Here is a 24944-nt window from a genome sequence, read left to right as displayed (position 1 = left end):
TTTTTCAAAGGAGTAAACTAAAAGGGCCAGATATTTTAAGCTGTAAGTGATGTTTAGAGCAGGACATACAAATAGTGAAGTAGAATGACATCACGTTAATGAAGAAACCATTACTCGTTGCAACTTTATTTTATGGCTGACATAACATTTCATGAGCAATCAATTAAAATAGATCCAGTATGAAAACATTTTTTTCAGGCATTCATTCAGAGTGCATCAAATTGCTACAGAACTACAGCATACAGTACTTCAAGTCATTCTCTTTTTCTCTTTGCTTTAAGGTTGAAGGGCTGAACCCTGACCCTATATTAAAGGTTGTTTCTATACTGGGTTTTTTATTGAACAGCAAATGATATGAAGCTACAAAGTCGCTACTATTGTACAGTGCAGTACCCTGATCTGATGCTGTGTTTTAGGTGGCATGCGTACCCAGATGGTCTGCTGCAGGGCAGCGTGAGATCAGAAAACCACTAAGAGTCAGAACACTTCTCTCTATTTGTGAGTGGGTGAGATGGATGCAGACCTTGATGTGGTCTGGTTCGCCCTTTGAATGCTTTTATTGCCCTGAAACTGATAGCAGCACTGATGAGGAGTGCTTGAGACAGAGTTGTGGTCAGGGTTAAAAAAAACAACAACAGTGAATGGGTTTTTTTGCGCTCTAAGTGATGTTCTCCAGTATGTAAAAGATAAGCTCCATCACGACAGGTTCATCACCTCGTTTGCGCCCCCTGCTGTGTATGACGGGGATCAGCACACTGTCTAGGGCGTTGAGGTACTGAGCTGGGAGGGGCTGCCCATTGCTGCCAGCCACAAATCCCACCTGAAATCACAAAACAAACCACTAATTACTGTTTATGGAGTCACAGCCCTTAGCTTGTTTGTAAATGTTATGTGTGCCATGAGTCATAACATCATATTTCTTATCTGAGTACTTTCCAGTTACCAATACCTAGCTAGACACATGGGAAGATGCTGCACTTTGCCTTCAGATTGGCTTTAGATAGTGTTGGAGGAAATCCATATATTCTCATATTGTGTACTGAGGACTAGTTTGTCTGTTTAACTTTGTAAACTCAAAAGACAGACTAAAAGAAAGTGAACTATTGCATTAGGTTTCCCTATCATATTGATCACTGTAGGACTGATGTGAAAAGTTCCCCCTCTGCTTAAAGGTATCTCTGTTGTGGGAGCATTCTGGCCTCTTAGAGACTATTTTTTAAAGCTGCATTCTTGGAGATAATACAAAGGAATTACCCTGACGGCCTTTTCAAACCCAATACAATATAAACTTTTTACACCTTTTTTAAGCCAAACATCTTTTCTGACCTCTTGAGATTCAAAGGCGACCCGTAGCCCCAGTTTGGCCATCCCGTCCTCTTTCAGCAGCTTGAGGTGTGGACACAGTGCCAAGCAAAACGCCCTAGCAATCCTCTCTGTTAACCGGTTATGCTCTGCAGAGTCAGTCAGCCCTCCTTTGGGAAGATCTCCTTTCTGAAGAAAAAACACCTGCACACAACATACACAAAAATGTAAAGAGAGACAGGAGGATTTAAATAGACTGATGCTAAGATTTTAAGTAGATCATATTGTGTACTTCTGTCCAGCGGATGATCTTTCCGTTTTCTTTGTATTCGGATTTCTGGAACATTTTCACACTGCTGATTGACTCCATGGATTTACCATCGATGGGGCTGATAACTCTGGGAGACACGGACAGATATGTGCACATACTTAACAAATCACAAATATCAACGTTTATAAGCTGAATTTATGTTGAGATTCAAGTGTTTTGGACTGATCATCCCTCCACATTTTGCTATATCTGTAATACTTTTCTTATTATGCACAAACTCTTCTTTCTAAAGCTGTGACATCAGCTTCACACGAGTAAATAAGCTCACCCCTTGTTCACTGTGCATTTCTCCTCCACCCACTGTACACAAACAAGCTCCTGGCTGTCTGATTGGTCAAGCCGCCCACAGGTGACGGTGTAGTCTTTCATCTCCCGGAGTGACCGTCGAAGCTCTGCCATGGTTTCCACGGTGATCTGAACCATGAGCCCATCTGGGGAGAGGGGGCAGCGATACAGGAGAACCACACACATACCAAAACACACAGACACCAACAGAGAAACACACACACATACGCTCACATGCATCAACATGTACACACGCCTTGACAAACAGTCTGTTAAAATGTACACAGACACACACATACAAAGATCAACACGCTCTGAATAAACCAGTTCTCAAGCAGCAAGGTTAACATGCTCTACTCTAAGTAAACAATGAATTTCCTACAAGTGGGCAGGAGAAGTCAAGGTGAGCCTGTTTCCTCTCTGAGTGGACATCCTACCTTCTACGATACTGGACTTGGCAAGGTATCCTGCAGATGCTTTTAGTGCACTACTGAATATAAAAAAACACGAGCCAGTCACTGTGGAAAAGAAGAGGAAGAGAAAAGAAATGAGTTACAGACAAACTGTCAGATTTCACAAGAAAAAAACATCATGTAGTGCCATCTAGTGGTACATTATATAAAGGACAAGCGTTGATCCAGTGAAGCATTGAAGCCTCTTGTCTTCTTTTAAATTTGGTTTAAATCTGCTTTAACTGTCGTGTTTTGATAAGATATTTTGTCTAGATGGCTGCAAAAATAAATCCAAAAGGAAAAACTGACAAAATTTATAGTTTTTTTTAACTTCTTCTTCTTCTGCTATGGTGAAAACAAGTACCCAATCGGCTCAATAAAGGACTTGAGGTTGATAAATATTTTTAATAAAACTAAAACACTAACAAGGAAATAAAGTGTTAGACTGCCAGAACTGGTCAGAGCAGTTTAAGAGGTTTCACTGAGATAGCCCTGACCCTGTCATCATGTGTCCTTCATGGTGTGTGGCCCACCTTTTCGTGGCTGATTATGGATGCTGATGGCTTGGGTCTGGTACTGGCCATCGTCCCCTTGTACACAGATGAGGTGGGAGTCTGCAGTCTCATTGAAGCACGCCCCGATGGCCAGTACATGCTCGTTGGATTTATTCAGGGCCTTCATTAGCTAACATGAGACAGGTGGGCACAGAGGAGAAATTGACAATTGATCACAAGCTAAAGGCATTAGAGGGCATTAAGCCTGTACTGATGTGAACTTGCCATGGATGACACTTGTGGCCTTTGAGTGAGGTGCAGAATTCAGCCTGTTGTTGGCTTTGTCTGAGCTTAGCATCTTGGACATTGCAATGCAATACTGAATTTTATTGTGCTACATCATGTCTAGTTTTCTTCGCTTTGTTTGTTAGCTACAGCGTTCCCCACTGCCCAATTTTTATTTTTATTTTTTACTTAGTTTTTACAAATTACATCAGCTGTAGAGGTAAGCTTGCTAGCCAACTTACATATAGGTATGTCCATTCAGATACTTTAGCCTGTGATAAGGTGTGTCAAGCTACAACATTTGGAAGTAAGCATGCTAAGTTCAGTCAGCTGGCAAGCTTTTACTGTGTATGCTATAAAGATGCCACACATGGTTTCATCGTCCTTATATATGAGTAGTTTGAAAATAAATACACAACTATAAGGTATCTGCATATGTGTTGTGTTTTGTTTGTCGAGGTAGCACTAGTTAGCTACTTAAGCTAATTAGAAACTTTTCAGTGTTAGCGAGCAAGTTAATATAAGCAATTAAACCAAACTAAGGCTGGCTATGCAACTATTGCTTTGTTAAATGCTAATGCTAATGTTAAATCTAGTTGGACTTAACATCAGTGTGCTTCCTGTTTGGCTATGCACACACTTGGGGGAAAGGGAAGGGGGGGCTGGCTCATGTGGCTGCCTTCCGTTAGGAAAAAAAAAGTAGTGGACTTTATTTCCAAGCAAATGTTTATCGTTACACTGACCCTACTGGGTCTATGTGAGATGCAAGGAGCTAGATATCCTGATTTAATAGACGTATCACCCTTTGGTGGGCAGGTAATGAAAGATGCAGAAGTGTCATACAAAATGTTGAATGTTAATTGTTTCTAATAGTACTTTTGAGTATTACAGAGCTAACCTCATTATACCCAGTCGTCGGTATCTTGATGCAGGTCGTCTGAGCTTCAAGATCCACAGTGAGCCCCGGTACCATCGGTAGGCTATAACGGTAATTTCTAAAGTCCTGAAACACCAGGGAAAGAACGTTATTTTAACAGAAGTGATGGGAAGTGTGATTAAAGTCATAGCACCACAGTTCACACTTCCTATTACTGATGGGAAATGTGATTTTGTAAGCAACTGTTGCCACAAACAGTAAAACTCACCACTAACAGTCTCATTATAGTGTGGCCTATTTCCCCAAACAAGGGCTTCCTAAAGCGCACACTGTACAGGGGACATGGGTAAACTGGAAAACAAAGAAAGAAGGTTACTGAGGAGAAAAGCTGTGGTTGTAATAGATGGAGCATGTCATGAGAGGGCGTTGCTTACATCTGTATTCAGCTCCTAATCTCAGCATGAGACGTAAAGGAAAAGCTTTGGCCCAAGCCACCTCTGCCCTGTGGACCAGCAGGCCAAAGAGGTAGGGCTGGTTTGGCAGAGGTAGACCTTGAAGAGACTGGAGAGTGGAGCGAACATACAAGAAGCCTGCATGCTCCTGACTGCCCAGGAAGCTGCCGCCGAACAAGGACAACGACAGGTGTTTCAGAACTTTTCCTGAAGAAGTAGAGGGAGAATGAGCAAAATTATGGAAAGGAACACGTTTGGGAGTTAGATGAGCAGATTTTGAGGTTACACATACTGCTAACATGTGTGCGTGTATGGCTCTGACCTGTGAGAGTGTCCCTGTACAGCTGGATGAAGTGGCTGAAAATGTCTTTGGGGAAGCTTTTTTCTTCAGGTAAGCACTGAAGCAGAACCACTACCTCCACCTGGCCCACTGCATGCATCCCCTTTGTCGTCACACACCAGCATTTCCTGTTGACATCTGTCACACAAACACTATATTTAACCCTTGGGAGTGTACAAAGAGAGTTCTTCAAAGTGAAACCATGCTTGTATTCCCTCCTTTGCAGTATGTTTGCTTGTATTCCCTGTGGTCTTTGAATCGGCATCAGCAGAGAGTGGTTTCTTTTGAGTGTGTGTATGTGTGTGTATGTGTGTGTATGCATAGGGGGGTCTTGATCCCTCTTAGGCTAGGATTTTGTGTTGTTAATGTTTCGATTTTGTTCCTCTGTTAGAATTGATGTTGCCTCTTGATGGCTGTTTGAATGTACATGTTGATAGATTTGGTTGTTTAAGGCCATCTGTCTTCCCATACCAGAGTTTGAAATGCTTCCAACAGCACATAAAATACAGTATTCGCAATGGTGAGTCACCTATCTATGCACAAATCCAGTACAATAATTCATAAACCCTGTAAAAAATCTGCCAGAAGTCAATTCATCTTAATCCATGGATTTATTATGGCTGCCATCGATACTCTTCTGATTTAAGAGAAGCAAAGAAGAAATGGTTTAAAGTAATTTGGTGGATGACGGCAGTTAAAAATTGTCTGCTCTTAAGTGCCGTCGTATATCTTGGCAGACACATTTTTGAAATAAGAAGAAACAACCACACAAGCTTCTGAAGACCTGATAAAACTGGCAGTACACTGTGACCGAATGTGTTCGGTCAGGACGAAAGCAAGGAGTATTTTTTAGGAATTTATGTCTTTTGCAGACTTCTTGTCTCAAGTCGAAGAAAAAATGATTGATTTAAAGAACAATGATGTCTTCTGAAGCTGACCAAAAAAATGTAATTTCTTAAAGCATATAAAAGTATGAGCAGTAAACTAGCTTTTTTTCTGGCCTAACAAATTCATGTGAAGGATCCTAGCAACACTATACTCAACTGTTTTGAACATGTTGTATATATTGTGAATTTTGCTTTGGATAGTGTCTCACAATATGAAGAGCAAGGCAACACTTACAGTTGACCAACTTGACCATAGCGAGTAGGTTAGCATTGAGGACAAACACCAGAGGCTTGGGCCTGCCGCTCTCCAGCTCTTGGATCAGTAACATCTCAGAGGGCTGCTCCTCTACCGTGTAATCTGAGGGGATAAAGAGAAAAAACAACAATCATCAGAGTTAGTCCCTTAATATGATGCAAAGAGAGACAGCTTACTTTATTCTTGTATGAAATTCTTGTCTAACCAGGCTCAGTTATGATGTATAGTGACAGCACATGGAGATGGGTACCAAGCAACCTAGCATTTATGTATATACAGTGGGGGAAATAAGTATTGAACTTTTTTTCTCATCACATTTATTACCAAAGTTACGATTCAAACAAAATTTCTACCAGACATTGGTATAAACTCAAACAATCCACACATGAAAAGAAATCACAACGTTCAGGTCCATAAATAATGATTATGGTGAATTAAATTCGATAACATGGGAAAAAAGTATTAAACACGCTAACTGAGACTCATCTAATACTTAGTGGGGAAGCCTTTGTTTACAATGACAGCTTCCAGACGCTTCTTGTATGTTTTAACTAATCGCCCACACTGCTCAGGTGTGATTTTGGCCCATTCCTCTGCACAGATTGTCTTTAAATCTGGAATATTCTTTGGTGCCCTCTGGTGAACCCTTTTCTTTAGTTCTTTCCACAAATGTTCGATTGGATCTAAGTCAGGTGATTGATGAGGCCATTCTAACAGATTGATTTTCTTTTTTTGAAACCATTTGAGAGTCAACTTTGCCGTGTGCTTTGGATCGTTGTCCTGCTGGAAGGTCCAGCCTCATCTCATCTTCATCATCCTGGTGGATGGCAGCAGATTCATATCAAGAACTTCCCAAAACATGGCTCCATTCATTGCTCCGTCAATTATATGAAGTTTGTCAATACCATGAGATGAGAAACAACCCCATGCCATGATGCTTCCTCCTCCAAACTTCACTGTTGGTTTAGTGTTTTTTGGGTGATGTGCAGTGCCATTTCTCCTCCAAACATGGTATGTAGTATGACAGCCGAAAAGTTCAGTTTTGGTCTCATCTGACCAGACAACATTCTCCCAGTATTCTACAGGCTTGTCAAGATGCTGTTTAGCAAACTTTAAACCAGCTTCAACATGTCTTTTCTTGAGGAATGGAGTCTTGCAGGGTGAGCGTCCATAGAGGCCATGGCGGTGGAGTGCATTGCCTGTTGTTTTCTCTGTAACAATTGTACCTGCTGCCTCCAAGTCTTTCTGGAGCACTTTCAGGGTGGTCCTTGGCTCGTTGAGTACTCTTCTGACTATCTTTCTGACTCCCTGGTCAGAAATCTTGCAAGGAGCTCCTGTGCATGGCCTGTTGATGGTAAGGTGGTGCTTCTTCCATTTGTGAATTATGGCCCTAACGGTGCTGACTGGAATATTCAGGTGCTTTTAAATAAGTCTGTAACCAGTTCCATTCTGATGCTGAGCAACAATCAGGTTGTGAATGTCTTCAGAGAGCTCTTTTCCTTTACCCACTCCATGGTGTGTTCAATACTTTTTCCTGTGGTATTGTACTTAATTCCACATAATCATTATTTAAGGACCTGAACGTTGTGATTTTTTTTCATGTGTGGATTATTTGAGTTAATACCAATGTCTGGTCAAAATTTCGTTTGAATTGCAGCTTTGGAAATAAACATAATGAGAAAAAAGTTTACTTATTTTCCCTACTGTAAGTCTGAGAACAAGACCTAAGACTACAACTTGGGTTTGTCTACGCCAGCCTAGAGTTAGCAGTGAACTATTTCACCAGATACTGCCCACACAGCATCAGTATGCTCTTTAAATGAGAGGCTGGGGAAGTGAGAAACACAAACCACTAATCAGCCTGTTATTTAGATGAGACAAGCCTAAACAGGTTGATTTGAGTTATTCAGCAGTATCCCGAAACGACTGCTGTCGCTGCATTTTGAGACTTTGTTTTTGTCTTCCTTTTTGTCATCAAAATTTTCCCCTCACCATATGCTGCCTGATTTGCTTGAAACTCTCTCCTGTCTGTCAGCAAAAAAGCACATTAGAAGGTCAGGGAAACACTAACGTCTGCAGTACCATGAACAAAGTGAAAAGCCCACTTTAAGATTGCATAGAACCTGTCTTACCTCCTTTGACTCCGGTGGAGGTGAGGATTGGGGGCAGGCCGTTCAGGGGGATGAGGTTCACAGAGCTGCTCACTAAAGCTGTGGTGCCCCAGCCGTACGGACCACAGGCCTCCTGGAGAGGCAGAGGAACAGGACCAAACATATAGATGATCTTGACGACACCATTTTTTAAATTGATTGTACAAATTTTCTATATTGTGTCGGGGTGTTCCTACATTGATATTTGTCCCACGTGGCCGTAGCGCTCTCCTTAACTGTGGTGACCCTACAGGACTTCTTACTGCCCCGCCAAAAGCTCGTCTCATGAGCGGGGAGAACACAGGACCTCTGGTTGGTGTGGTTGGAGCGGACTCTGACTGCTTACTTGGAAGGATTTCATCTTCAAACCACACCCTTCTTTTCCCCCTCGGAGATGTTCCTGAGACAGAGTTTTGAGAGTGACTTGGAAAAATATTCTTGAAACTGCTAAAAAGATCAGTCAGTTAGAAATGAGGTTACTTTTGATCAGCGTTGAATGACAAGAAACACAAACTCGCCCCTCCTTTCCATCCAGATGTGAGAGTCTGAACTTCAGGTTGGAGCAAACTGCACAAAAGACCTGACAACACACAGAAACATTTCGTTTAAACTACACTTTAAAGTTCACTTTGACTCACAAACTTAGATTTTTGCCTTACCTTCCCACAAGCACGGCAATGGTGTCTCCTCTTGGTAAATGTAAACTTGACCCCACACTTCATGCAGACCTGTGCCTGAGCATCAGGGACCCACACAGGAGCCACCTCCCCGAGCACGCTGCCTCGGTCTTTGGACAGAATACCGACTGGGCTTGGCAGGGACTCATTATTAGGATCCACAGGGGAGGCCGCACAGTCCCCCATCGCCCCCTCATCTCCAGCCTTGCAGTCCTTCTCATCTCCCCCATTAGATTTAAGCATCTTGTACTGGCCCTGGAGCTCCCTGGGCCTCCTGCCATGTGCCTCCTCCTGTGAGAGAGCAGAGGGTGTTGCAGTTGTCTCTGAGCCACAGAACTGCTCTTGCTGCTCCAGCCTGCTCTCCTCCCGCTCCTTCTCCTCTATCACAGAGTCCTCCTTTGAAGGGAGAACCCTGGGCTTTCTCTCCTCCTCATCCTCTTCTTCCTCTGGCCATGCAGCCTCAGCTGGACTCAGCACCAGGGGGCTTGGAGACTCTCCGAAACAGCTCTCACCCCATGAGGAGATGGAGGTCACAGTGCAGCTGCCTTCCTCCAGCTGGGAGGGAGACGCAGTTTTGGCAGGGTGTTCTGATGGTTTCTGCTCACATGGCCCTAAGCTCCTTCCGACTGATGCATCTGATGAAGTTTTGGACGGGGACTCTGGTCTTATTTGGCCGCAGCCCAGTCCTGGTTTGGACACGTCCCCATCATTGAGCACCAGCAGGCAGGGTCGGTTTAGCCAATGGTGCTTTGTGTCCTGAAGAGATGGGTTGTCTCCTTCATCTGTAACATACACACAGTGAATGCACACTCATTAATAATGACGCGTTAAGTGGAAGGGCTGTGTTCACATGTGCTAAGTGACCATTTCGCAGCGTGTAATCATTGATTTCATCACCTTGAACATAACTCATTGCTCTCCATCAGCACTTAGAGTAGTATCAGCTTCCAGGTGCCCTTGAGAGGTTTGTCTGAGCTGATCCCAGAACAGTAAAGAAAAAAGAGGAGGTGTGTGGACATAATTGACATTAAGCCAATGGCAGTGGGGAGCAGGTCAATACTGGCTCTGTGGCTAACAGGGGCTATACATTAGATGTCCATATAAAGCAGTAGGGATTCATAGATGTTGTGTTATTGTTTTGCAGCTGCTCGCTCTGAGCCCTTGTGTGCAGCTCTTGCTGTTGAGAGAATACAAATTAACAAGGCTCGCTTTTGCATATTTGAGCCAAGAATCTGTTTTCCAATTATTTTCTCCATTAAGTTAATCTTAATTTAAGCTTATTTAAATGGATACTCTAAATAAGATTGATGTTCATTCATCATCTTGCCATGATTCTCTAAAAAAGAAAATCACTTTCTCTCTTATTGGAGGCAATTACTTTTTTTTAACCCCCCACCCCCTTCCCGTGATTACGTAATGACCATCACTGTACATTACCAGCGCGCGCTGCAAAGCGAGTTAATGTGTCCATATAGCTGTTGTTTCATTAAGCTGTATCTTCATAAATAGTTAAGAAGCAACATTATAAACCCTACATTATTCTGGAGCCTCAGTTATTCAGCTGAAACTGTTTTTCCAATGAATGAATGACTGAATGTGGTTTTGGCACAAATAAAGATATCAAATGGAAAGGATGAGGCTCCATTCATGAAACGGGATGAACAACTAACTTCCCCGCTTGAACTGCATTGCAGCCCCATCCCAGATCCCATAAAGATGAGAACTGGACCGTGTGGTGCCTGCTGCGGGCTTCAGAGAGAGGTTTCGTCGACACGGCAGCGGGGCTGCACCGATCCGGCTGACAGCAGCGATCGTTTCCCGGGACGGTGACGCAAACGACACACGTGCAATTGTTTAATCCGCTTGATGGCACACTAGGCCGGCAGCAATGCGACACTCCGTACGCATCCCGTTACATCAGAGCGAAGCGGTGCACTTCACTGATGCGATGTTTACTGTCGGTGAGCAGCGTGTTATGTGCGCAGCATGTCTTCACATGTGCGCAACACACGCTGCATAGAAACACACGGCTGAATGCTGTATCAGCGCTTTTCAGTGACAAACACAGACGCGCAGTATCATGATCCTGTAATGCCAAAGCAATGCATGAGGCTGTAAAGCATCCCCGCCCCACTGCAATTCTTACCCTCAGTTATTGCCCCCAGCAGGCTTTCATTCTCATCATCCCGCGCAGAGAAGAACTTCAGCATTTTATCCGGTTACATCTGAGTGCAGAAGGAAACTGATCCAAGCAGCAGTGCCTTGCTCACAAGAGGAGGATGGGATGATTTCGCCCCTCCAGCCCCTCTTCCCGCGATCTACCCCTCCTCCTCTTCCTCCTCCTCCTCCTCCCCTGTGTCTCTGCAGCCCTTTGAAGAAACTCAAGAGGTGTGCAGAAATGTCCCTCCCTAGACCGCAGGACAACACACAAGCCAACATGACAGAGTTACGATGCCAGATATGAAGGTCCTGCATGCATGAGCAACCTGTCTCACTGTGGAGCATCTTTAGTTTCACCCAGTCAGTGATATCGATGGGATGATCGTGTCCACACAAAACCACAAAGACAAAATCCTCTTTGGATAAAAAAACATCTATGTTTACAACATCTCCTCAAAGACCACAGCACCATGTAAAAAATGTTCATCATCTTTATTTTGTTTCATAAACAAAAAAAGTCTTAAGACTAGATTTAAAGACCACAGCAATCCCGACAAGGACTGACTATGGTGTAGGGATTTTACTGTTTACTAGAGCTGAATATTTTTATTTGTCATTAATGCACAAGTCAAGTCTGACTGGTACATCCACGGGCCATCATGATAAAATAGAAAAGTCTCTGGATTGAGAGGATAGTGTTTGATATGTCTGGTTGACTGGACTTAAAAACATTGGAGAAGGTTTTCTTCTTTCATTGCAGTCCAGTCTGTGTGCACATGAACTTCATTTATATCAGTTTGCCTCGTTCTTTGATGCTTCGTCAAAGTTCTCCACCAGATCTGCAGAAGAGCAAAAGCATCATGTTAATCATAACAGAGAAAGAAAACTGTCTCAGATGATAAATATGCCCCACAACTCTCCAAAGCTCAGTAAAGACAGCATCTGTCATGAGAGCTCCTCAGTTATATGCTTATTGACCACAAGGTGTAAAATTTTTCTTTACTGAGGAAATTATCCAGAGAAATATTGTGCATCTCTTTCCTGCTTAAAAAAATTAAGATATGACTTTTAAACTAATTAGGCCCCGCTTTACTACCAGCCCGTACCTGGAACATCATCATCCTCTTCCTCGATGTCCTCTGCCTTTGGAGCCTTGCTGTCCAGAGCTGAAATAAAGCAAAGAAAAACAACCACTTCCTTTAGGATATTTCAGTGTCAATGTTAAAAAAGTTGTAGCCAGACTTTAAATATTTCCTGAAAGTGATATACGTAGAGTTTTATTTACCAGCAAATAAACAAAGACCCGAAAAAAGTTTTTACCTGACCGACAAATGACATTACAAAGGAAGATCAATGAGACGGTGGCTCACACACAGCAGGGTTCCAATATTCCAGACAATGAAATTAACCAAAGTAGTGATGTTTTGATCAGACTTTATCAAACTTCACATGGCATGAAGTCACCATCTGAATTTATCATCTGTCTGATAAAGCTGCCTGAAACATTACCACAGTGTGGTCTGAAATGTTTGAGCCCTGCTGTCTGTTTTGATGTTTTCTGTTTTACTTTTTCCCAAACTTGGCATCTGCTGTCTTCAGTTTGGATTTGCATGTTACAAATACACTTTTTTAAATCTAATTCCTGCAGCACAAAAGTTGCTACAGGGGCATGTTTTACAATGTGTTGCATCATCTCTTTGTTTAAAAGAAACTCTGTAAATATTCCTGTGATTTCCCATTCTTGCTCGATAAAGGACTTCAGCTACTCAACAGTTCTGGGCCTCACTTGTGGTGTTTTTGCTGCATGATGCACTAAATGTTTTTACTGGGTGACAACTCAGGACCTCAGGCAAAGCTGTAAGCTCAGATCCCCAGACCATCAGGGACGCAGGCTGCTGAACTGTGTGCTGGTAGCTCGCAGGTAGGCAGCAGCAGGTAACATTTTTTGATTCAAGCTGCACCAGGTAAAAAGACGTGTATGTCTAAGATATAAATGCAAAGCTAAAGCAATCTAATCACCCTTGTTGTAAGAGTTGTGGTAAGAACTTGTATGTCTTTGGTAATAAAATGTAATCTGATAGGATGAGCTCCTCTCCCGTCAAAACCTCAACAAAAGGCAAATTAGAAACTATCTACCTGCCTGCTTTCTAACATTCTCTTCCTTTTTCTCCTCTGAAAACTATACCAAGGTAATAAACACAATATTGCCATCAATAAACCCTTATCTTCCTCTTTACAACAGTTATGAAATGTCAGAGGTCTGATATGGGGTACGGTTCGGTCAAAAGATTTTTGTGTACACACAAACAAAAACATGTATATATTTAAATGTATGCATACTAGTCTATAGTTGTGTATAGACAAAAAAAAATGTAAACTCTTGTTTGAATCAAGTCACATGCATAACAATGTGTGTTGTTATTTCCTCTGTGAGAAGACAACTTGTGACATTACAACTTTACTAAATAACAAAAAGAGATTGCATTTTTGCCACTGGGCTTCCTTCATTATGAATACGAATCTGAAAATCAACACATAACTGTCAAAACAACGTCAGGAGGTAACGGGCATAACGCATCAAGTGGAAAACATTGATTCTTCACACTAGACATGCGCTGCAAGTCTGAGCATTGTTTTGATTACATGGCAGAAGGATTAGATACAACACAACACAACACAACACAAAACAATGTATTTTACTGATACCTGAAGGAAAATTCAATCACAGCAGCAAAAAAAGTTAAGTACAAGAAATGATGAAGTGCAAAAATTTAAAAATATGTAAATAAAATAATATATTAGAAAAGAAATCAGGTAAACTTTAATTTTATTTGTTTTAATATCAAAGCGGCAGCACTGAAGTGGCTCCATTCTCGCTGATTCAGTTTTTGTCTCTAGGCATGTAATTCTATTGGTTTCTTAATGCAAGGTGAGTTAGCAGGTATTCTCAATACAACATACAAACATACCTACCTGTTAAAGGCAAAACATAAATGATATTTAGTTTTATCAGTTATATCAGATTTTATAACCTACATTATACCACATTGACGCAAAATGCACTTCTGTCTTCTAGCTGTGAGGGTAACAGCCAAGATTATGTGTTTCGGATTAACCTGGGTCTAGGTTAACCTGCTTTTGAGTTGTTTCCTCTGTGTTTTTATTTGGCCTATTTATGTATTCTTACATTTTTTGCGCTTTATAATTTGTTCTACTTAATTGTTTTGCTGCCCTGACTATGAATTTTCTCTTTAGGGATTAATAAAATACATTGTTTTGTATTGTGTTGTGTTGAATCCTGCCACCATACAATCAAAACAATGCTCAGACTTACAGTGCATGTGCAGTGTGAAGAATCAATGTTTCCACTTAATGCACAACACCTGTTACCTCGTGACGTAGTTTTGACAGTTATGTCTTGGTTGTTAGATTCATATTCATAATGAAGCATAATTGCAAAGCTGCAATCTGTAAATGTGATTTAGTAAAGTTGTAACTTCACAAGTTGTCTTCTCACAGAGAAAATACACAACACATATTGTTATGCATATGACTTGATTCAAACAAGAGTTTACAAATGTCTTATTTATACACAACTATAAACTAATATGCATACATTTTAAATATATGCATGATTTTGTTTATGTGTATACACAAATCTTTCGACAGTAACCTTACCCCACAGTCTGACACCTATAGGTGCACCCACCTTGCCGAGGAAACTGTTCTGCCAGTTTGCGCAGGCTGCTGAGACTGTCTGCTCCCAGCTGGCTGAGGATGCCGGGGAGCATTTCTGTCAGCTGCTTGGTCTCAGCGTGACCCGTGATAGCGAAGGTGTTAGCTGAGAGAGAGGCCTGAACTTTGGGGTTGTTGAAGTGGATCACAGTCCCATCATCCTTGATCATGTTCACCTGAAAAGAGAACATCACCCTGTTTTTACTTCCATTGTTACGTATGCAATAATAATCTGGGAAGTTATAAACTCTTAATTACAGTGATGTAAAGAAAAGATTAATTATTTTTTTGTTTCAGGTGATTCATACCAATTTACCTCTTCAATTCCAGCAATATTGTTGACAGCTAACTTCTTGAGTGAACTCTGCAGCTTTTTGTCATCAGCTGTTGCAGTTCTGTGTACGACCTTCTTCTTCCTGCGTGCAGATCCCTAAAACAACAGTAATCAGAAGTAAGAAAAAAGAAAAAGCCACAGGGACAAAGACTTTCTAAGCCTGCATAACTTACATGATCTTGATAACTATAAGGTCTAAATGTGCTTGAATCTATCTCTGATGTTCAGTAGTTTCTGTAATTTTTTAGCAAACAAAGATATTTACAAACTTTGACATTCAAGATCGTTCTTGCACAAAAAAGAATAGAACATAGGTATATCTTTCTTCATAAGGCCATGTTAATGATCTGCAATCTTATTTATGCCCTTTACTGACCCCAAAAGATGTTAGTAGCTGTAACCTTCGGCCTCACGGACAAACACTTTTTGTTGTTCCTCAGACTCTGTCTTTGGGAAAGTGCTTTTTGTGTTTAAGCTCCTTCATCCTAATTTGAGCTACAAGGTCACCCACAACTGGATTTTACAGTTTTAAATCTACTGGATTTGTTCACTCAGATAATTTTAAAACCAGGAACAAGGATCATCTGCTGACCTTGTGCACATTTTGCTTCTGAATACTTACTGTATGTTCTGTCTTGCTCATTGTGTGAAACATGACACAGTACAGCAATAGGAAGTAAAATGTGACAAGATGAGTTATTCTAAAAGGTATCACAATGTGGATTGTGTTAACCAGATTTTGCACTTGGATTGTTTCAGATAGATACTGCACTTAGATTTAGTTCAAATAGATATTGCACCTTGTAACCTGTTTTTCCAGGTTAATAGTCCAAGGTTTGTCATTTCAAAGGGAGGAGTTGTGAAGCCTGATGGCTACAGGCAGGAATGACCTGTTGTGCCATTCAGTGGTGCAGTGTGGGGGATCAGTCTTGCGCTGAATGTGCTCTTTTGTCTGACCAGTACACTATGGAGTGGATGTTGGATATTGTCTAAGTTATGCAGCACGACAGCATCCTCTTATCTGACACCACATCTAGAGAGTGAAGCTCCACCCTATAATGTCAGTGTTGATCTAACTTACTACGTGTCCTCACTTAAGATTTCACATCTCAACGGGAAAATTTTGGTAAAATAAAGGTTAAGTTAAAAAAATAAACATTGGAGTTTAATCATGTGATACTGTATGACAGCTGCTGCCAAGTTGTTATAACTGAGGTGTAAAAAAGGCAAGCAGAGAAATCCTGATGACATTATGTATTTATTGTGTGATGTTTTTGAGCCCATTTAGAAACTGTCTGACTTTTTGTGTTGGGGTGAACCACCTCTCCTCTTTTATGATCATAACAACAGACACCTTGGGGTCCACTTACCTTTCCGCCTATCCGAACCTGGGCTTGAAGTTTGGCCAGTTTTTCTTGATTCATGTTGTCACCTACAATATGAGAAAATGTGTGTCAATAAAACAGGATTGTGTCGCGAACTCAGCAGCTAGCATACTGCTTCCTCCCCCTTCAAATTTGAGCTGCAACCTCAGCTGAAAAACCACAGAGAGTTTTCTAAGACGAAGCTAAAACATGTTTCTAATAAGCTGTTTCATCGAAAAGACATCACGAAATTTGAGAAATGATACCACGCTAGCGCGATAATATCGCAGACTAGCAGCAGACAGTCTGCTGTGTGAGAGGTTAGCAGCTGCAGACGTGAAAACACAACACAGGGCCCACAGACTGAACACAGCGTGTCACAGCTCCACTCAGCCCCACAGCTCTGCTCTGAACTCAACACAACAATAACTACACACTCTACAATAACTACACACAGCACAACATGATCAACAAGAAGCTTAAACCTGCTCAGATGTCCACAGAGGCATGCGGCGCTGAAAGATGGAGGTTATGAGGAAGGGATTACGTCACATGCCATGCAGAATATTTCTTCTTCTTCGTTTATGGTCAGCCGTAGGAGTGCTGGTGTGGTGCTGCCACCTATTGGACACTTAATGAATTACATCAACAAAGCACGCTTGGGTTTTGCAGCAGTGGCGAATCTGGCCTTTATTGACTGGTGACATTAAATACAGCAGGATAAATCCCCATTATGAACACTCTCTATCTCTACGAGTCATATCCACACTGACTATTGGTTACAAAATTATCTTCATGTGTTTTAGGCCTGCAGGTAGAGCAACAACAGAGTGACAAAATTCAAAGCCTCATTGCTTAAGACCCAAAAAGATTAATCCTGATGTTGCATGTACAATACACAGAGTTGTTTTTTAATTGTGAGATTTATTTGTTTATCTATTAATTCATTCATTTCATGGGAGTAAAGTGCAGCACCACTGGTTTTGGGCTCCCATTTGTGTCAATTAAAAAAGAAAGAAAGAAAAGGAAAGAAAAAAAGATTTTAAAAAATGAGAAACTTCATTATAATTATTAGATACCGATTCAGTATAATGAAAATTATCTCATCATTGTGACCTAACAATTTGTTTAAATTTGTCCAATAATTTTGTTTATTAATTAATTTATAGATTGTCTGACTGCCCCCACCCCAACCCCCAAAGGGGAAAAAAAATCTTTTTCTCTTTTTTCATTACACCTAAATGTGAATTTGGAACCTGAAAACTAAATTGAAAGATGTTTTGCCTGATTGTCCTCTTTTATTGTGTCACAGTGCTCTAAGTATTTTTTTCATGTCATGATTACTTTGTCCTTTTTAGAGCACAGCTCCCCCAGATGTGTCAGTGACATGCTGCCACCTTTGAAAAAGGAAATTAAACCCCATGAGCAAGGGACTATAATTAACAAGGATTTTAACAAATAATAGCTTCAAATTATGATTGATTTAATTGGCTGTTGTTAAATAATCATAACTCATTACTTTAGTCACTAAAAATAGTTGACAATATCCTACTGCCAAGCTCTGGACGTCATTGAAACAGTGAGGCTTTCTCTCTCTCTTTTTTTTCCATTTTAATAATTCACTCATAACCCACATCACCCTGGCTCATTATCTTTGAATTGTAATACGTTCGCTCTGTTTTTCCAGGTTGGGAACTGTTGAAAAAGATGATGCAAAGGACCTTTTGTGGAACATACCATCGACTTACAAACAGACCAATGACCAACTGGGAAGCTGATGGTGCTTGATTTTTTTTGTCGATTGTTTTTTTCCTGGTGCTATGCACTTCAGGTGATGCTTCTATAAATGGGACACTTTTTACTTTTAAACGGTGTGGTTCATTTCAAAATCAAAAAGAGTTCATTTCTATTTTTAATTCATTAATCTAATGTATTGATCTTCAGACATCATGTTCTGAAAACCCCACAAATAAACCTGTTTACATCAATTGCCAGACATGTTCAGATGTTGCATTTGATTAAATTACAACCATCAATCCATATCACCTTGTATTTCACATATAAAGTCAGCAGTACAGTTTTTCCACTGTTACAGTTACACCAGACAAATACGACAAAAGGGATCAAAACATTCAGTAACAGGTCAAATAATGAAGTAGCACGATTGTTAATGTTTGTAACTTTTACAAGCAAATGTCAGGCCAGGCTATTGACAGAACACGGGCAAAGTTAAAACCTCTCTTTTACCTTTTTACCTTTTTTTGTACAGCAATTAACACTGGGATTTTGTTATATCAGAAAACACAACCTATGCTTGTACAGAACAAGATCATCAAAGGGCTAAAAGGTATAAATTGTCCACAGGGGGGCACCAAAATCAACACAAACAAACAGTTTCTAAGAGAAGCTTTAAAAATGCTTTTCACATACAGGACCCACTGGTGGTGAAACAGGGATAGCACTGTGATCTGTAGTATGTAGGGCACTTATTGTTATATCAATAAGTATTGCAAACAAGCCAACTTAAGAAAAAAAAACACTTGGAAAGACATATATACTATATTGTTGGTGGAATAAAAACAAGGTTAAGCCTGAATCCTTTTCCCAGATGGTATTTTTCCATTAAGTTCATGGTGATTACCTCACAAATAATAAAGTTTTCCTTGAAGCATACGTCACCTTCAATCATCTGCATTACTACAGAGGACTTAGTTGAGCGCACAATGTCACGGTTCAGGCAATGGACTTGATAGTTGTGTCTGGCAGCGGCAATCTCCCCAGGACATACGACGGACCAGCGGCCAGGTTGCTGGTCTCCAGTGAGCTGCGGAGCATACTGCGCTGCCAGCTGTGAAGATCTTGAGACTTTGTGCCACAGCAGCCATGAATTAACATGAAGAGCTTCCTCAGGACAGCCTTCCTCAGGAGGATGTAGACCCAGGGGTCCAGGATCTGGTTCCATGTGGCCATGCGTACCACCATCAGGAGGCTGAAGGAAGCTGGTTCACCTGTGGCTCTGGTGCTCAGGATGATGACACGGATCTGCACAGTGTTCATAAATCACAGAACATTAAAGAGATTTCAAAGCCATTAATAATAAATTGTGTTAGGAGTAGTTATTTGAATTGTCCTTTCTTATAATTTATTTTAGAGATATTTTGGTATTAAAGGTATTATACACAAATTTGAAAGGGAATGTCAAAATAATCTACAGGATTGGACATGCATCTTGAGTGTGGCAATCATGTCTTTCATCGCATGTATCAGAAATGTGGTTATTATTTTGCTATTCATTTCAGGAGGAGTGTCAGCAGCTGATGGTGTGGATGACAGTGTATAACTGAATTAGCAATTTACAGTTTGCAGTGGATGTGTCACAGAGAACATGTTTGATTAGTATGAAGGAGGGATGGGGTGATTTCCAGGATCCAGGGGTTACTTTTAGGACAGCATTGTCATTAGAAGTGATCCAAAGACCAAAAACAAAACAGTTCAGATTTTAAGGAATTTAGAGGAAAGGTCAAAAAGGTAACCCAGAAAGTATTCAGTCTTGATGTGCTAAATCATTATAAAATGGATAAAAGCTTCAACAGGAAGATTGTTAGTAGAGGACAGATTCAAGATGAAAAACAATTCAAGGTTACTTAAAAAACAACTTCTTCAAAATAATTTTCACACATCACAGAGAATGAAAGCTGCTAGGAATGCCTTCCTTTAGAAACAATTTCCATGTCTCCAAAAGTCTGTCACTTTGTCCCCAGCTATGTTCAAAATCCATGACAGACACAGAGGTAAACAGGGGATGCAGTTTGAATACAGAAAAAAGTTAAAGGCATACAGGGATGTACATGAAATTAGAAGAATAATTAAAAACTAGTATTAATACAACCTAGAATACAATATTGGATTAAAGTATTGGGTGCTATCTGGTTTGTCATCATAATGTACTCCCCTACAGAAAAATCCACATTTTCTCACAAATAAAATCTGTTATCTTGGTGATATGAGCGCTGGCACACGCCATAAGCTGCATTGCATTAAAGTCACTCATCACTGCCTGTGGAAACGCACAAAGATCCAAAAGAGCTGGCAGGATGTTATTGAGTGTTTGCAAGACTTCTCTACCATCAACATTCCCTTAAATGTCCAACTGTGTATGCTTTAAATATATCAGGAGGGTTTTATACAAACAAATTAAACTTCTGGACCTGGGACATGTTTGAGCCAGGAGAGCTAACCACAGTGTTGAAGGAGGATGGATGCTCCATAGTAGTGAATGTGGGTAAAGGTGCTTTGAATTGTACCAGTGTGGAAAGGCAAGAAACCAAACATGAACATTTAAACTGGTCAGAAATGTTGACTTTACCTGAGAAGAAATTAGACAAGTTTGGTGTTATATTGGATCTGTGATTGTGTGCAGTAAATCATCATGTCACATGATGTTAAAAGGCTGGTTCTTCAATTTGTTTAACTATAAAAACTGATACTGATCTGAAATATAAAGCAGTTACAGATAAAACACCATCACTTATACAGATATTAATACAGATATCAATCCTTTTTTTTTTTGTTAAAACTTTGATTAGTTTTGCATGAGAAAGTGTGACAAATGAACCCACCCCCAAACTGTGCAAACTGGCTTAGTATGTGCAAATCCAGTTGTCAACTTGAAAATATGAAGCAATGCAGAAATGCTAAAATCTGCAGTTTGTTGAATGTTGCTCGAGGCTGGCTCCCGAGGTACCAGAAACCATGAACACACCAAGCCAAAAAACATTCCCAGCTATTTTCACAGCAGAAAAATGTTTACAGTCAGGTACAAAAGTGACTTCTGTCTGAATGGATGATTTTTGCTAACAGCACACACTGTATGTTTTTTTTTTTCTGACTCGGCAGTTTAGAGGATATTAAGATAGTGAGTTCGCCCAATCAGACACATAGCTCACATGACAGACAGGCAGGCGCCCTAAAGTTGTTAGAATAGAGGCTTAAAGCCCGCCCCATTTTCGATTTGGCTCCTGAAATTTTGCTTCAAAACTCTGTCTCATAAACAGACTAGTGATATCACAGGGATTACATTCATTTATCATACAATCTATGGTATAAGCCAGGGTTGTCCAATTTGGGGCCCATGGGCCAAAGTTGGTCCGCCAGTGATTCTTTAGGCCTGCTGCCCATGTTGGAATTTTTATTCCATATATTTTTTGATTATCATTACTTTTACTTTTCCACTGCCTGCAGCCTGAATTTCTCATTCATTACCTATCTATTGTCGCACTTCCTCTCCTGACTACAAGTTAACACTGTGACACATTGAGGGTAGAAAGTCGCTAGACCTGTCAGCTCAAATCTAGAAGTCCTTGGCCAGAGAATGAAAGGATGCAGGGTCATGGCTGGGATGGAGCGTATGAGGCAGTGGCACTCTGACAAGAGAAAGTTTAAAAATAGTTGGGAACAAGAATACTTTTTTACATAAATTGAGTCCACTGTAGAATGCCTAATATGTAGGCAGAAAAGTCGCTGTTTTAAAAGAGAATAATCTTTGTAAATTAATGTAAATACAATAGTCTTTTATAGGGGAAAAATCTAAAGCAGGTGTCCAGTTTATTTTAAAAGGATCGAAAATGCACTATTTTGGTTTCATCGGAGCATGTCGTGTCCAATGCTGGTTAGGTTATATTGGACTAAATGTCTCTGAAGACATAGGCCTAGTATTTGTGCCGTATGAATGTTCTGTAATTTCATGCTGTGAAAAACAGTAAAGAGAAGTGTCTTCATTTTCATGATTACTTGCATGAGTATTTATTTGCACAATTATGCTGTAGGCATATTTAATATCATGCACTGCAACATGAATGTTTAGTTTTGGCCCGTGACCCTCCACCCTGATTCATTTTTGGCCCTGCTATACTAAAAATAAAACAGCACAAGTTAAAATATCACACTTTCTCTTGTGCTATATTCTGTTTCAGCAGTCATCCAGGGCTGGTTTGGGCTGTGATGGTGTTGGGTTCATTGACATACCTTTCATGAAGCCCAGAATCTTTGCTCATGCTTGTGGGTTTACAAAAAATGAACAATTCAGGCTAGTTGAGCAAATAAAGGTAATAAACCAACTGATTCTGTACCAAAAGTTTGTCACTTAAAGCATTTTTTAAATGAAATGGATTCTTATTGGTGAAGTGTATCGCCTAATCAGCACAATTGGGTATCTTACAAGTACCACCAATAAATTTTAACCACTAAACTTGTATTTGAGAAGGTTTTTAATTACTACCTTTGTCACATTAACCTGCACTCTGACTTCTCTGTCAGCATTAAAGGTCTACAGAGGACTAGACTTACCAGTAAAGGACCCCAGCACACACAGGACACCAACATGATGGCCAGCAGCTGGCAGATCATTTCGATGTGGTAGGACGGGCCCCTGCAGTGACGTTTTCGCCTCAGTCTGACCTGCAGCAGAGTGCAGCTGGTCAGAGTGTTGCACACAATGGAGAGCAGCAAAGCCAGCAGCCCCAGCATGGAGAACAGCAGAGGAAGCAGCACATCCAGCCAGTCTTTGGGCTCCTCCATGTGGAAGAAACACCAGCTCCTGGAGCTCTGAACCTTGTAGGGCCTCCACAGCATCACAGGCAGCACAGCCACCAGTGCAGCCAGCAGCCAAGTGAGTCCCAGCAGCATCTTCATGTGATGAGATGCTAAAGCTGTGGAATGGAAGATTGGTCTGGTGACTCCAATGCAACGCTCCACTGCCATGGCACTGCCAAGGAACAAGGGGCTCAGCCCAAAGAAGACCATGCACGCCCCGAAGACACTGCACATGATGTGGTGAGGGTCAAACAGCTCCCATTTCTTGTGGGAGCTATAGACAAACAGTACAAGAGAGCCATTAATGAGGTGACCCAGCAGGTCTGTGACCACCAGGCTGCTGGCAAACAGCAGGAACGACGCCTTGGACTTGATCCGTATGCGTTTGTACGATTTGATGAGGATGAAGAGTGCAAGGCTGTTTGATAAGATTCCCACCGTCATGGAGATGGCAGAAGTGGTGACAGAGAGTTCTTTCTGGCTGCAAGTGGTGTTGCTTGGTCTGACCTCTGACCTGCAGCCCGGCTCTGAACTCCCATTGGTTGACATGACATGAAAAAATCTATAGAAGAAGAAAGATGGTAGATTTTTTAACAAAACATTAAAACAAAAGTCATAATTTACTCTGATGAGAGGTTTGTTATTTCCCCTTTATCATGAATATATGCTGATTAGTTTTGCTGGTTTTAGAGCAGCTGTCTAAAAGTAAAATAAGGGAAATAACATTTCAGTGGGTGTGATCATGCTTAAACTTCTTTTGCAACGCAGTTGTATCTAGCTTACAAGCAAAATGGCACTCAGACAATAACACCCTGTGCTCTGACAAAATCATCCAAATTTAATTGAAGATATTTACCAAACATGCAAGCTTAAGATGAGAAATATCCAACCAGTTTACTTACCTCAGGTTGGCTTTTCTCCCACCGAGCGCGCCATAAGTTAACGGTCTCCCCACACTTTGGCTTCATCGATGATCGATACATCAAATAAACATCTGGCAGCTTGGCAGTAAGTGCAACTGAACGTCCCGATCTCCTCCGTGTGCATGACGAGGCGATGAGAGCAACTGGATCCGTCTGCGCTCCGCTGGAGCCAAGTCAGAGAAGGGAGCGCAGTGAAAGTGTCTCAGCTCAAACTCAGACACACCTCACAGACGCCGTACATATTTCTCACAGTCTGGGTTGTCGACTCAAGTTTGCTTTTTGTGTCAAACTGTTAAAGAATTACTCATGGCATCGCTCTTGGAATTACGCACGACGGCCCAAACTCCGTGTTTGTATCAACGCATCAAGTTAGATTATTAACTCGACGAGGTGCTGTTCGGCACTGTCTCTGAGTTTTCCTTTGGAAGGTCTCTGTGAGTACACACACTAACTACCACTTGAAAAATTAAACATCCCCTGTTTCACCTGATTTAGGCTCTCCTGCTTCTTCTTTCAGCGCGCAGAAACAGGTTGTCAAGCTCTCTGGAGATGTGCAGTCAGTCCAGGCTGTGTCTGTGTCAGCTTAAAAATCACCTGCTGGGACTTACCCAATCTGTTCATAGTGTTACACAAACTAAACAAAATGAGATGACGTGTGTCTCTCAAAAACTTATAATATGAGAATGATGCATCATGTTTGATAAGTATTGTTAGTTTGTAAGGGGGTTTTGTTTTAAGATTTTTTTGTTTTGTTTTGTTTTGAGTCTTGAATTTTCTAACATTCACTCCCATTAAAACAGTGTGAAGATCATCCAGCACTTCAGCACTTATTCTCCTATCCTTGAGCTACTGAAGTGTTACCTGATCAAATGTCTGCAGTTCAATGGCGCTAATAAAGCAGTGTTACCATGTGATACAGAGAAAACGTCTCAGTCAGAGTGAGAACAAAATGAATCCTACGTTGCAACACTTTGTCTTGGCTACAACAGGATAGACTGCTGGGCTGTGGTTCAAAATAATACTTTCACAACTCTGCTGAGACTCCATGG

The 24944-nt window shown here is 41.0% G+C and overlaps 3 protein-coding genes across 5 annotated transcripts; all 3 read right to left on the bottom strand.

Annotated features, from left to right (window-relative positions):
• Positions 1-119: 119 nt before the first annotated feature.
• Positions 120-11091, bottom strand: zfyve9b (zinc finger, FYVE domain containing 9b). 3 transcript variants are annotated; one of them, XM_074669237.1, is made up of 16 exons: positions 10935-11091; positions 8771-9570; positions 8592-8691; positions 8309-8511; positions 8094-8205; positions 5941-6063; positions 4801-4956; positions 4461-4685; positions 4295-4377; positions 4048-4152; positions 2904-3054; positions 2356-2436; positions 1902-2187; positions 1595-1700; positions 1327-1506; positions 120-820 (listed from the first exon to the last, which is right to left on the bottom strand). In XM_074669237.1, the coding sequence occupies exons 1-16, from the start codon at positions 10996-10998 to the stop codon at positions 659-661; spliced, it is 2937 nt and encodes a 978-aa protein (XP_074525338.1). In that variant the 5' UTR covers positions 10999-11091; the 3' UTR covers positions 120-658. The 3 variants fall into 3 exon arrangements, 2 of the variants coding, with proteins under 2 accessions (XP_074525338.1, XP_074525339.1); XM_074669238.1 differs by having other exon boundaries at positions 1902-2064; XR_012598224.1 differs by lacking the exons at positions 120-820; positions 1327-1506 and having other exon boundaries at positions 2301-2436.
• Positions 11092-11421: 330 nt separating this feature from the next.
• btf3l4 (basic transcription factor 3-like 4) lies at positions 11422-16974 on the bottom strand. The gene is made up of 6 exons (XM_074668337.1): positions 16867-16974; positions 16388-16449; positions 15000-15113; positions 14658-14859; positions 12055-12114; positions 11422-11787 (listed from the first exon to the last, which is right to left on the bottom strand). Exons 2-6 carry the CDS (start codon positions 16439-16441, stop codon positions 11741-11743), a joined length of 477 nt encoding a protein of 158 aa, XP_074524438.1. The 5' UTR covers positions 16442-16449; positions 16867-16974; the 3' UTR covers positions 11422-11740.
• A 1555-nt stretch (positions 16975-18529) lies between these two features.
• ptgfr (prostaglandin F receptor (FP)) lies at positions 18530-24423 on the bottom strand. Its single transcript, XM_074668758.1, has 3 exons — positions 23875-24423; positions 22727-23534; positions 18530-19423 (listed from the first exon to the last, which is right to left on the bottom strand). The coding sequence occupies exons 2-3, from the start codon at positions 23519-23521 to the stop codon at positions 19115-19117; spliced, it is 1104 nt and encodes a 367-aa protein (XP_074524859.1). The 5' UTR covers positions 23522-23534; positions 23875-24423; the 3' UTR covers positions 18530-19114.
• Positions 24424-24944: the final 521 nt, after the last annotated feature.

The sequence above is a fragment of the Halichoeres trimaculatus genome, unplaced genomic scaffold, assembly GCF_033239565.1.
Source record: "Halichoeres trimaculatus isolate MK-OKI-2021-1 unplaced genomic scaffold, fHalTri1.1 fHalTri1_scaffold_4, whole genome shotgun sequence".
Classification (NCBI taxonomy): Eukaryota; Metazoa; Chordata; class Actinopteri; order Labriformes; family Labridae; genus Halichoeres; species Halichoeres trimaculatus.
Note: the sequence above shows the minus strand (reverse complement) of the source record. Positions and strands in the feature narration are given on the sequence as shown.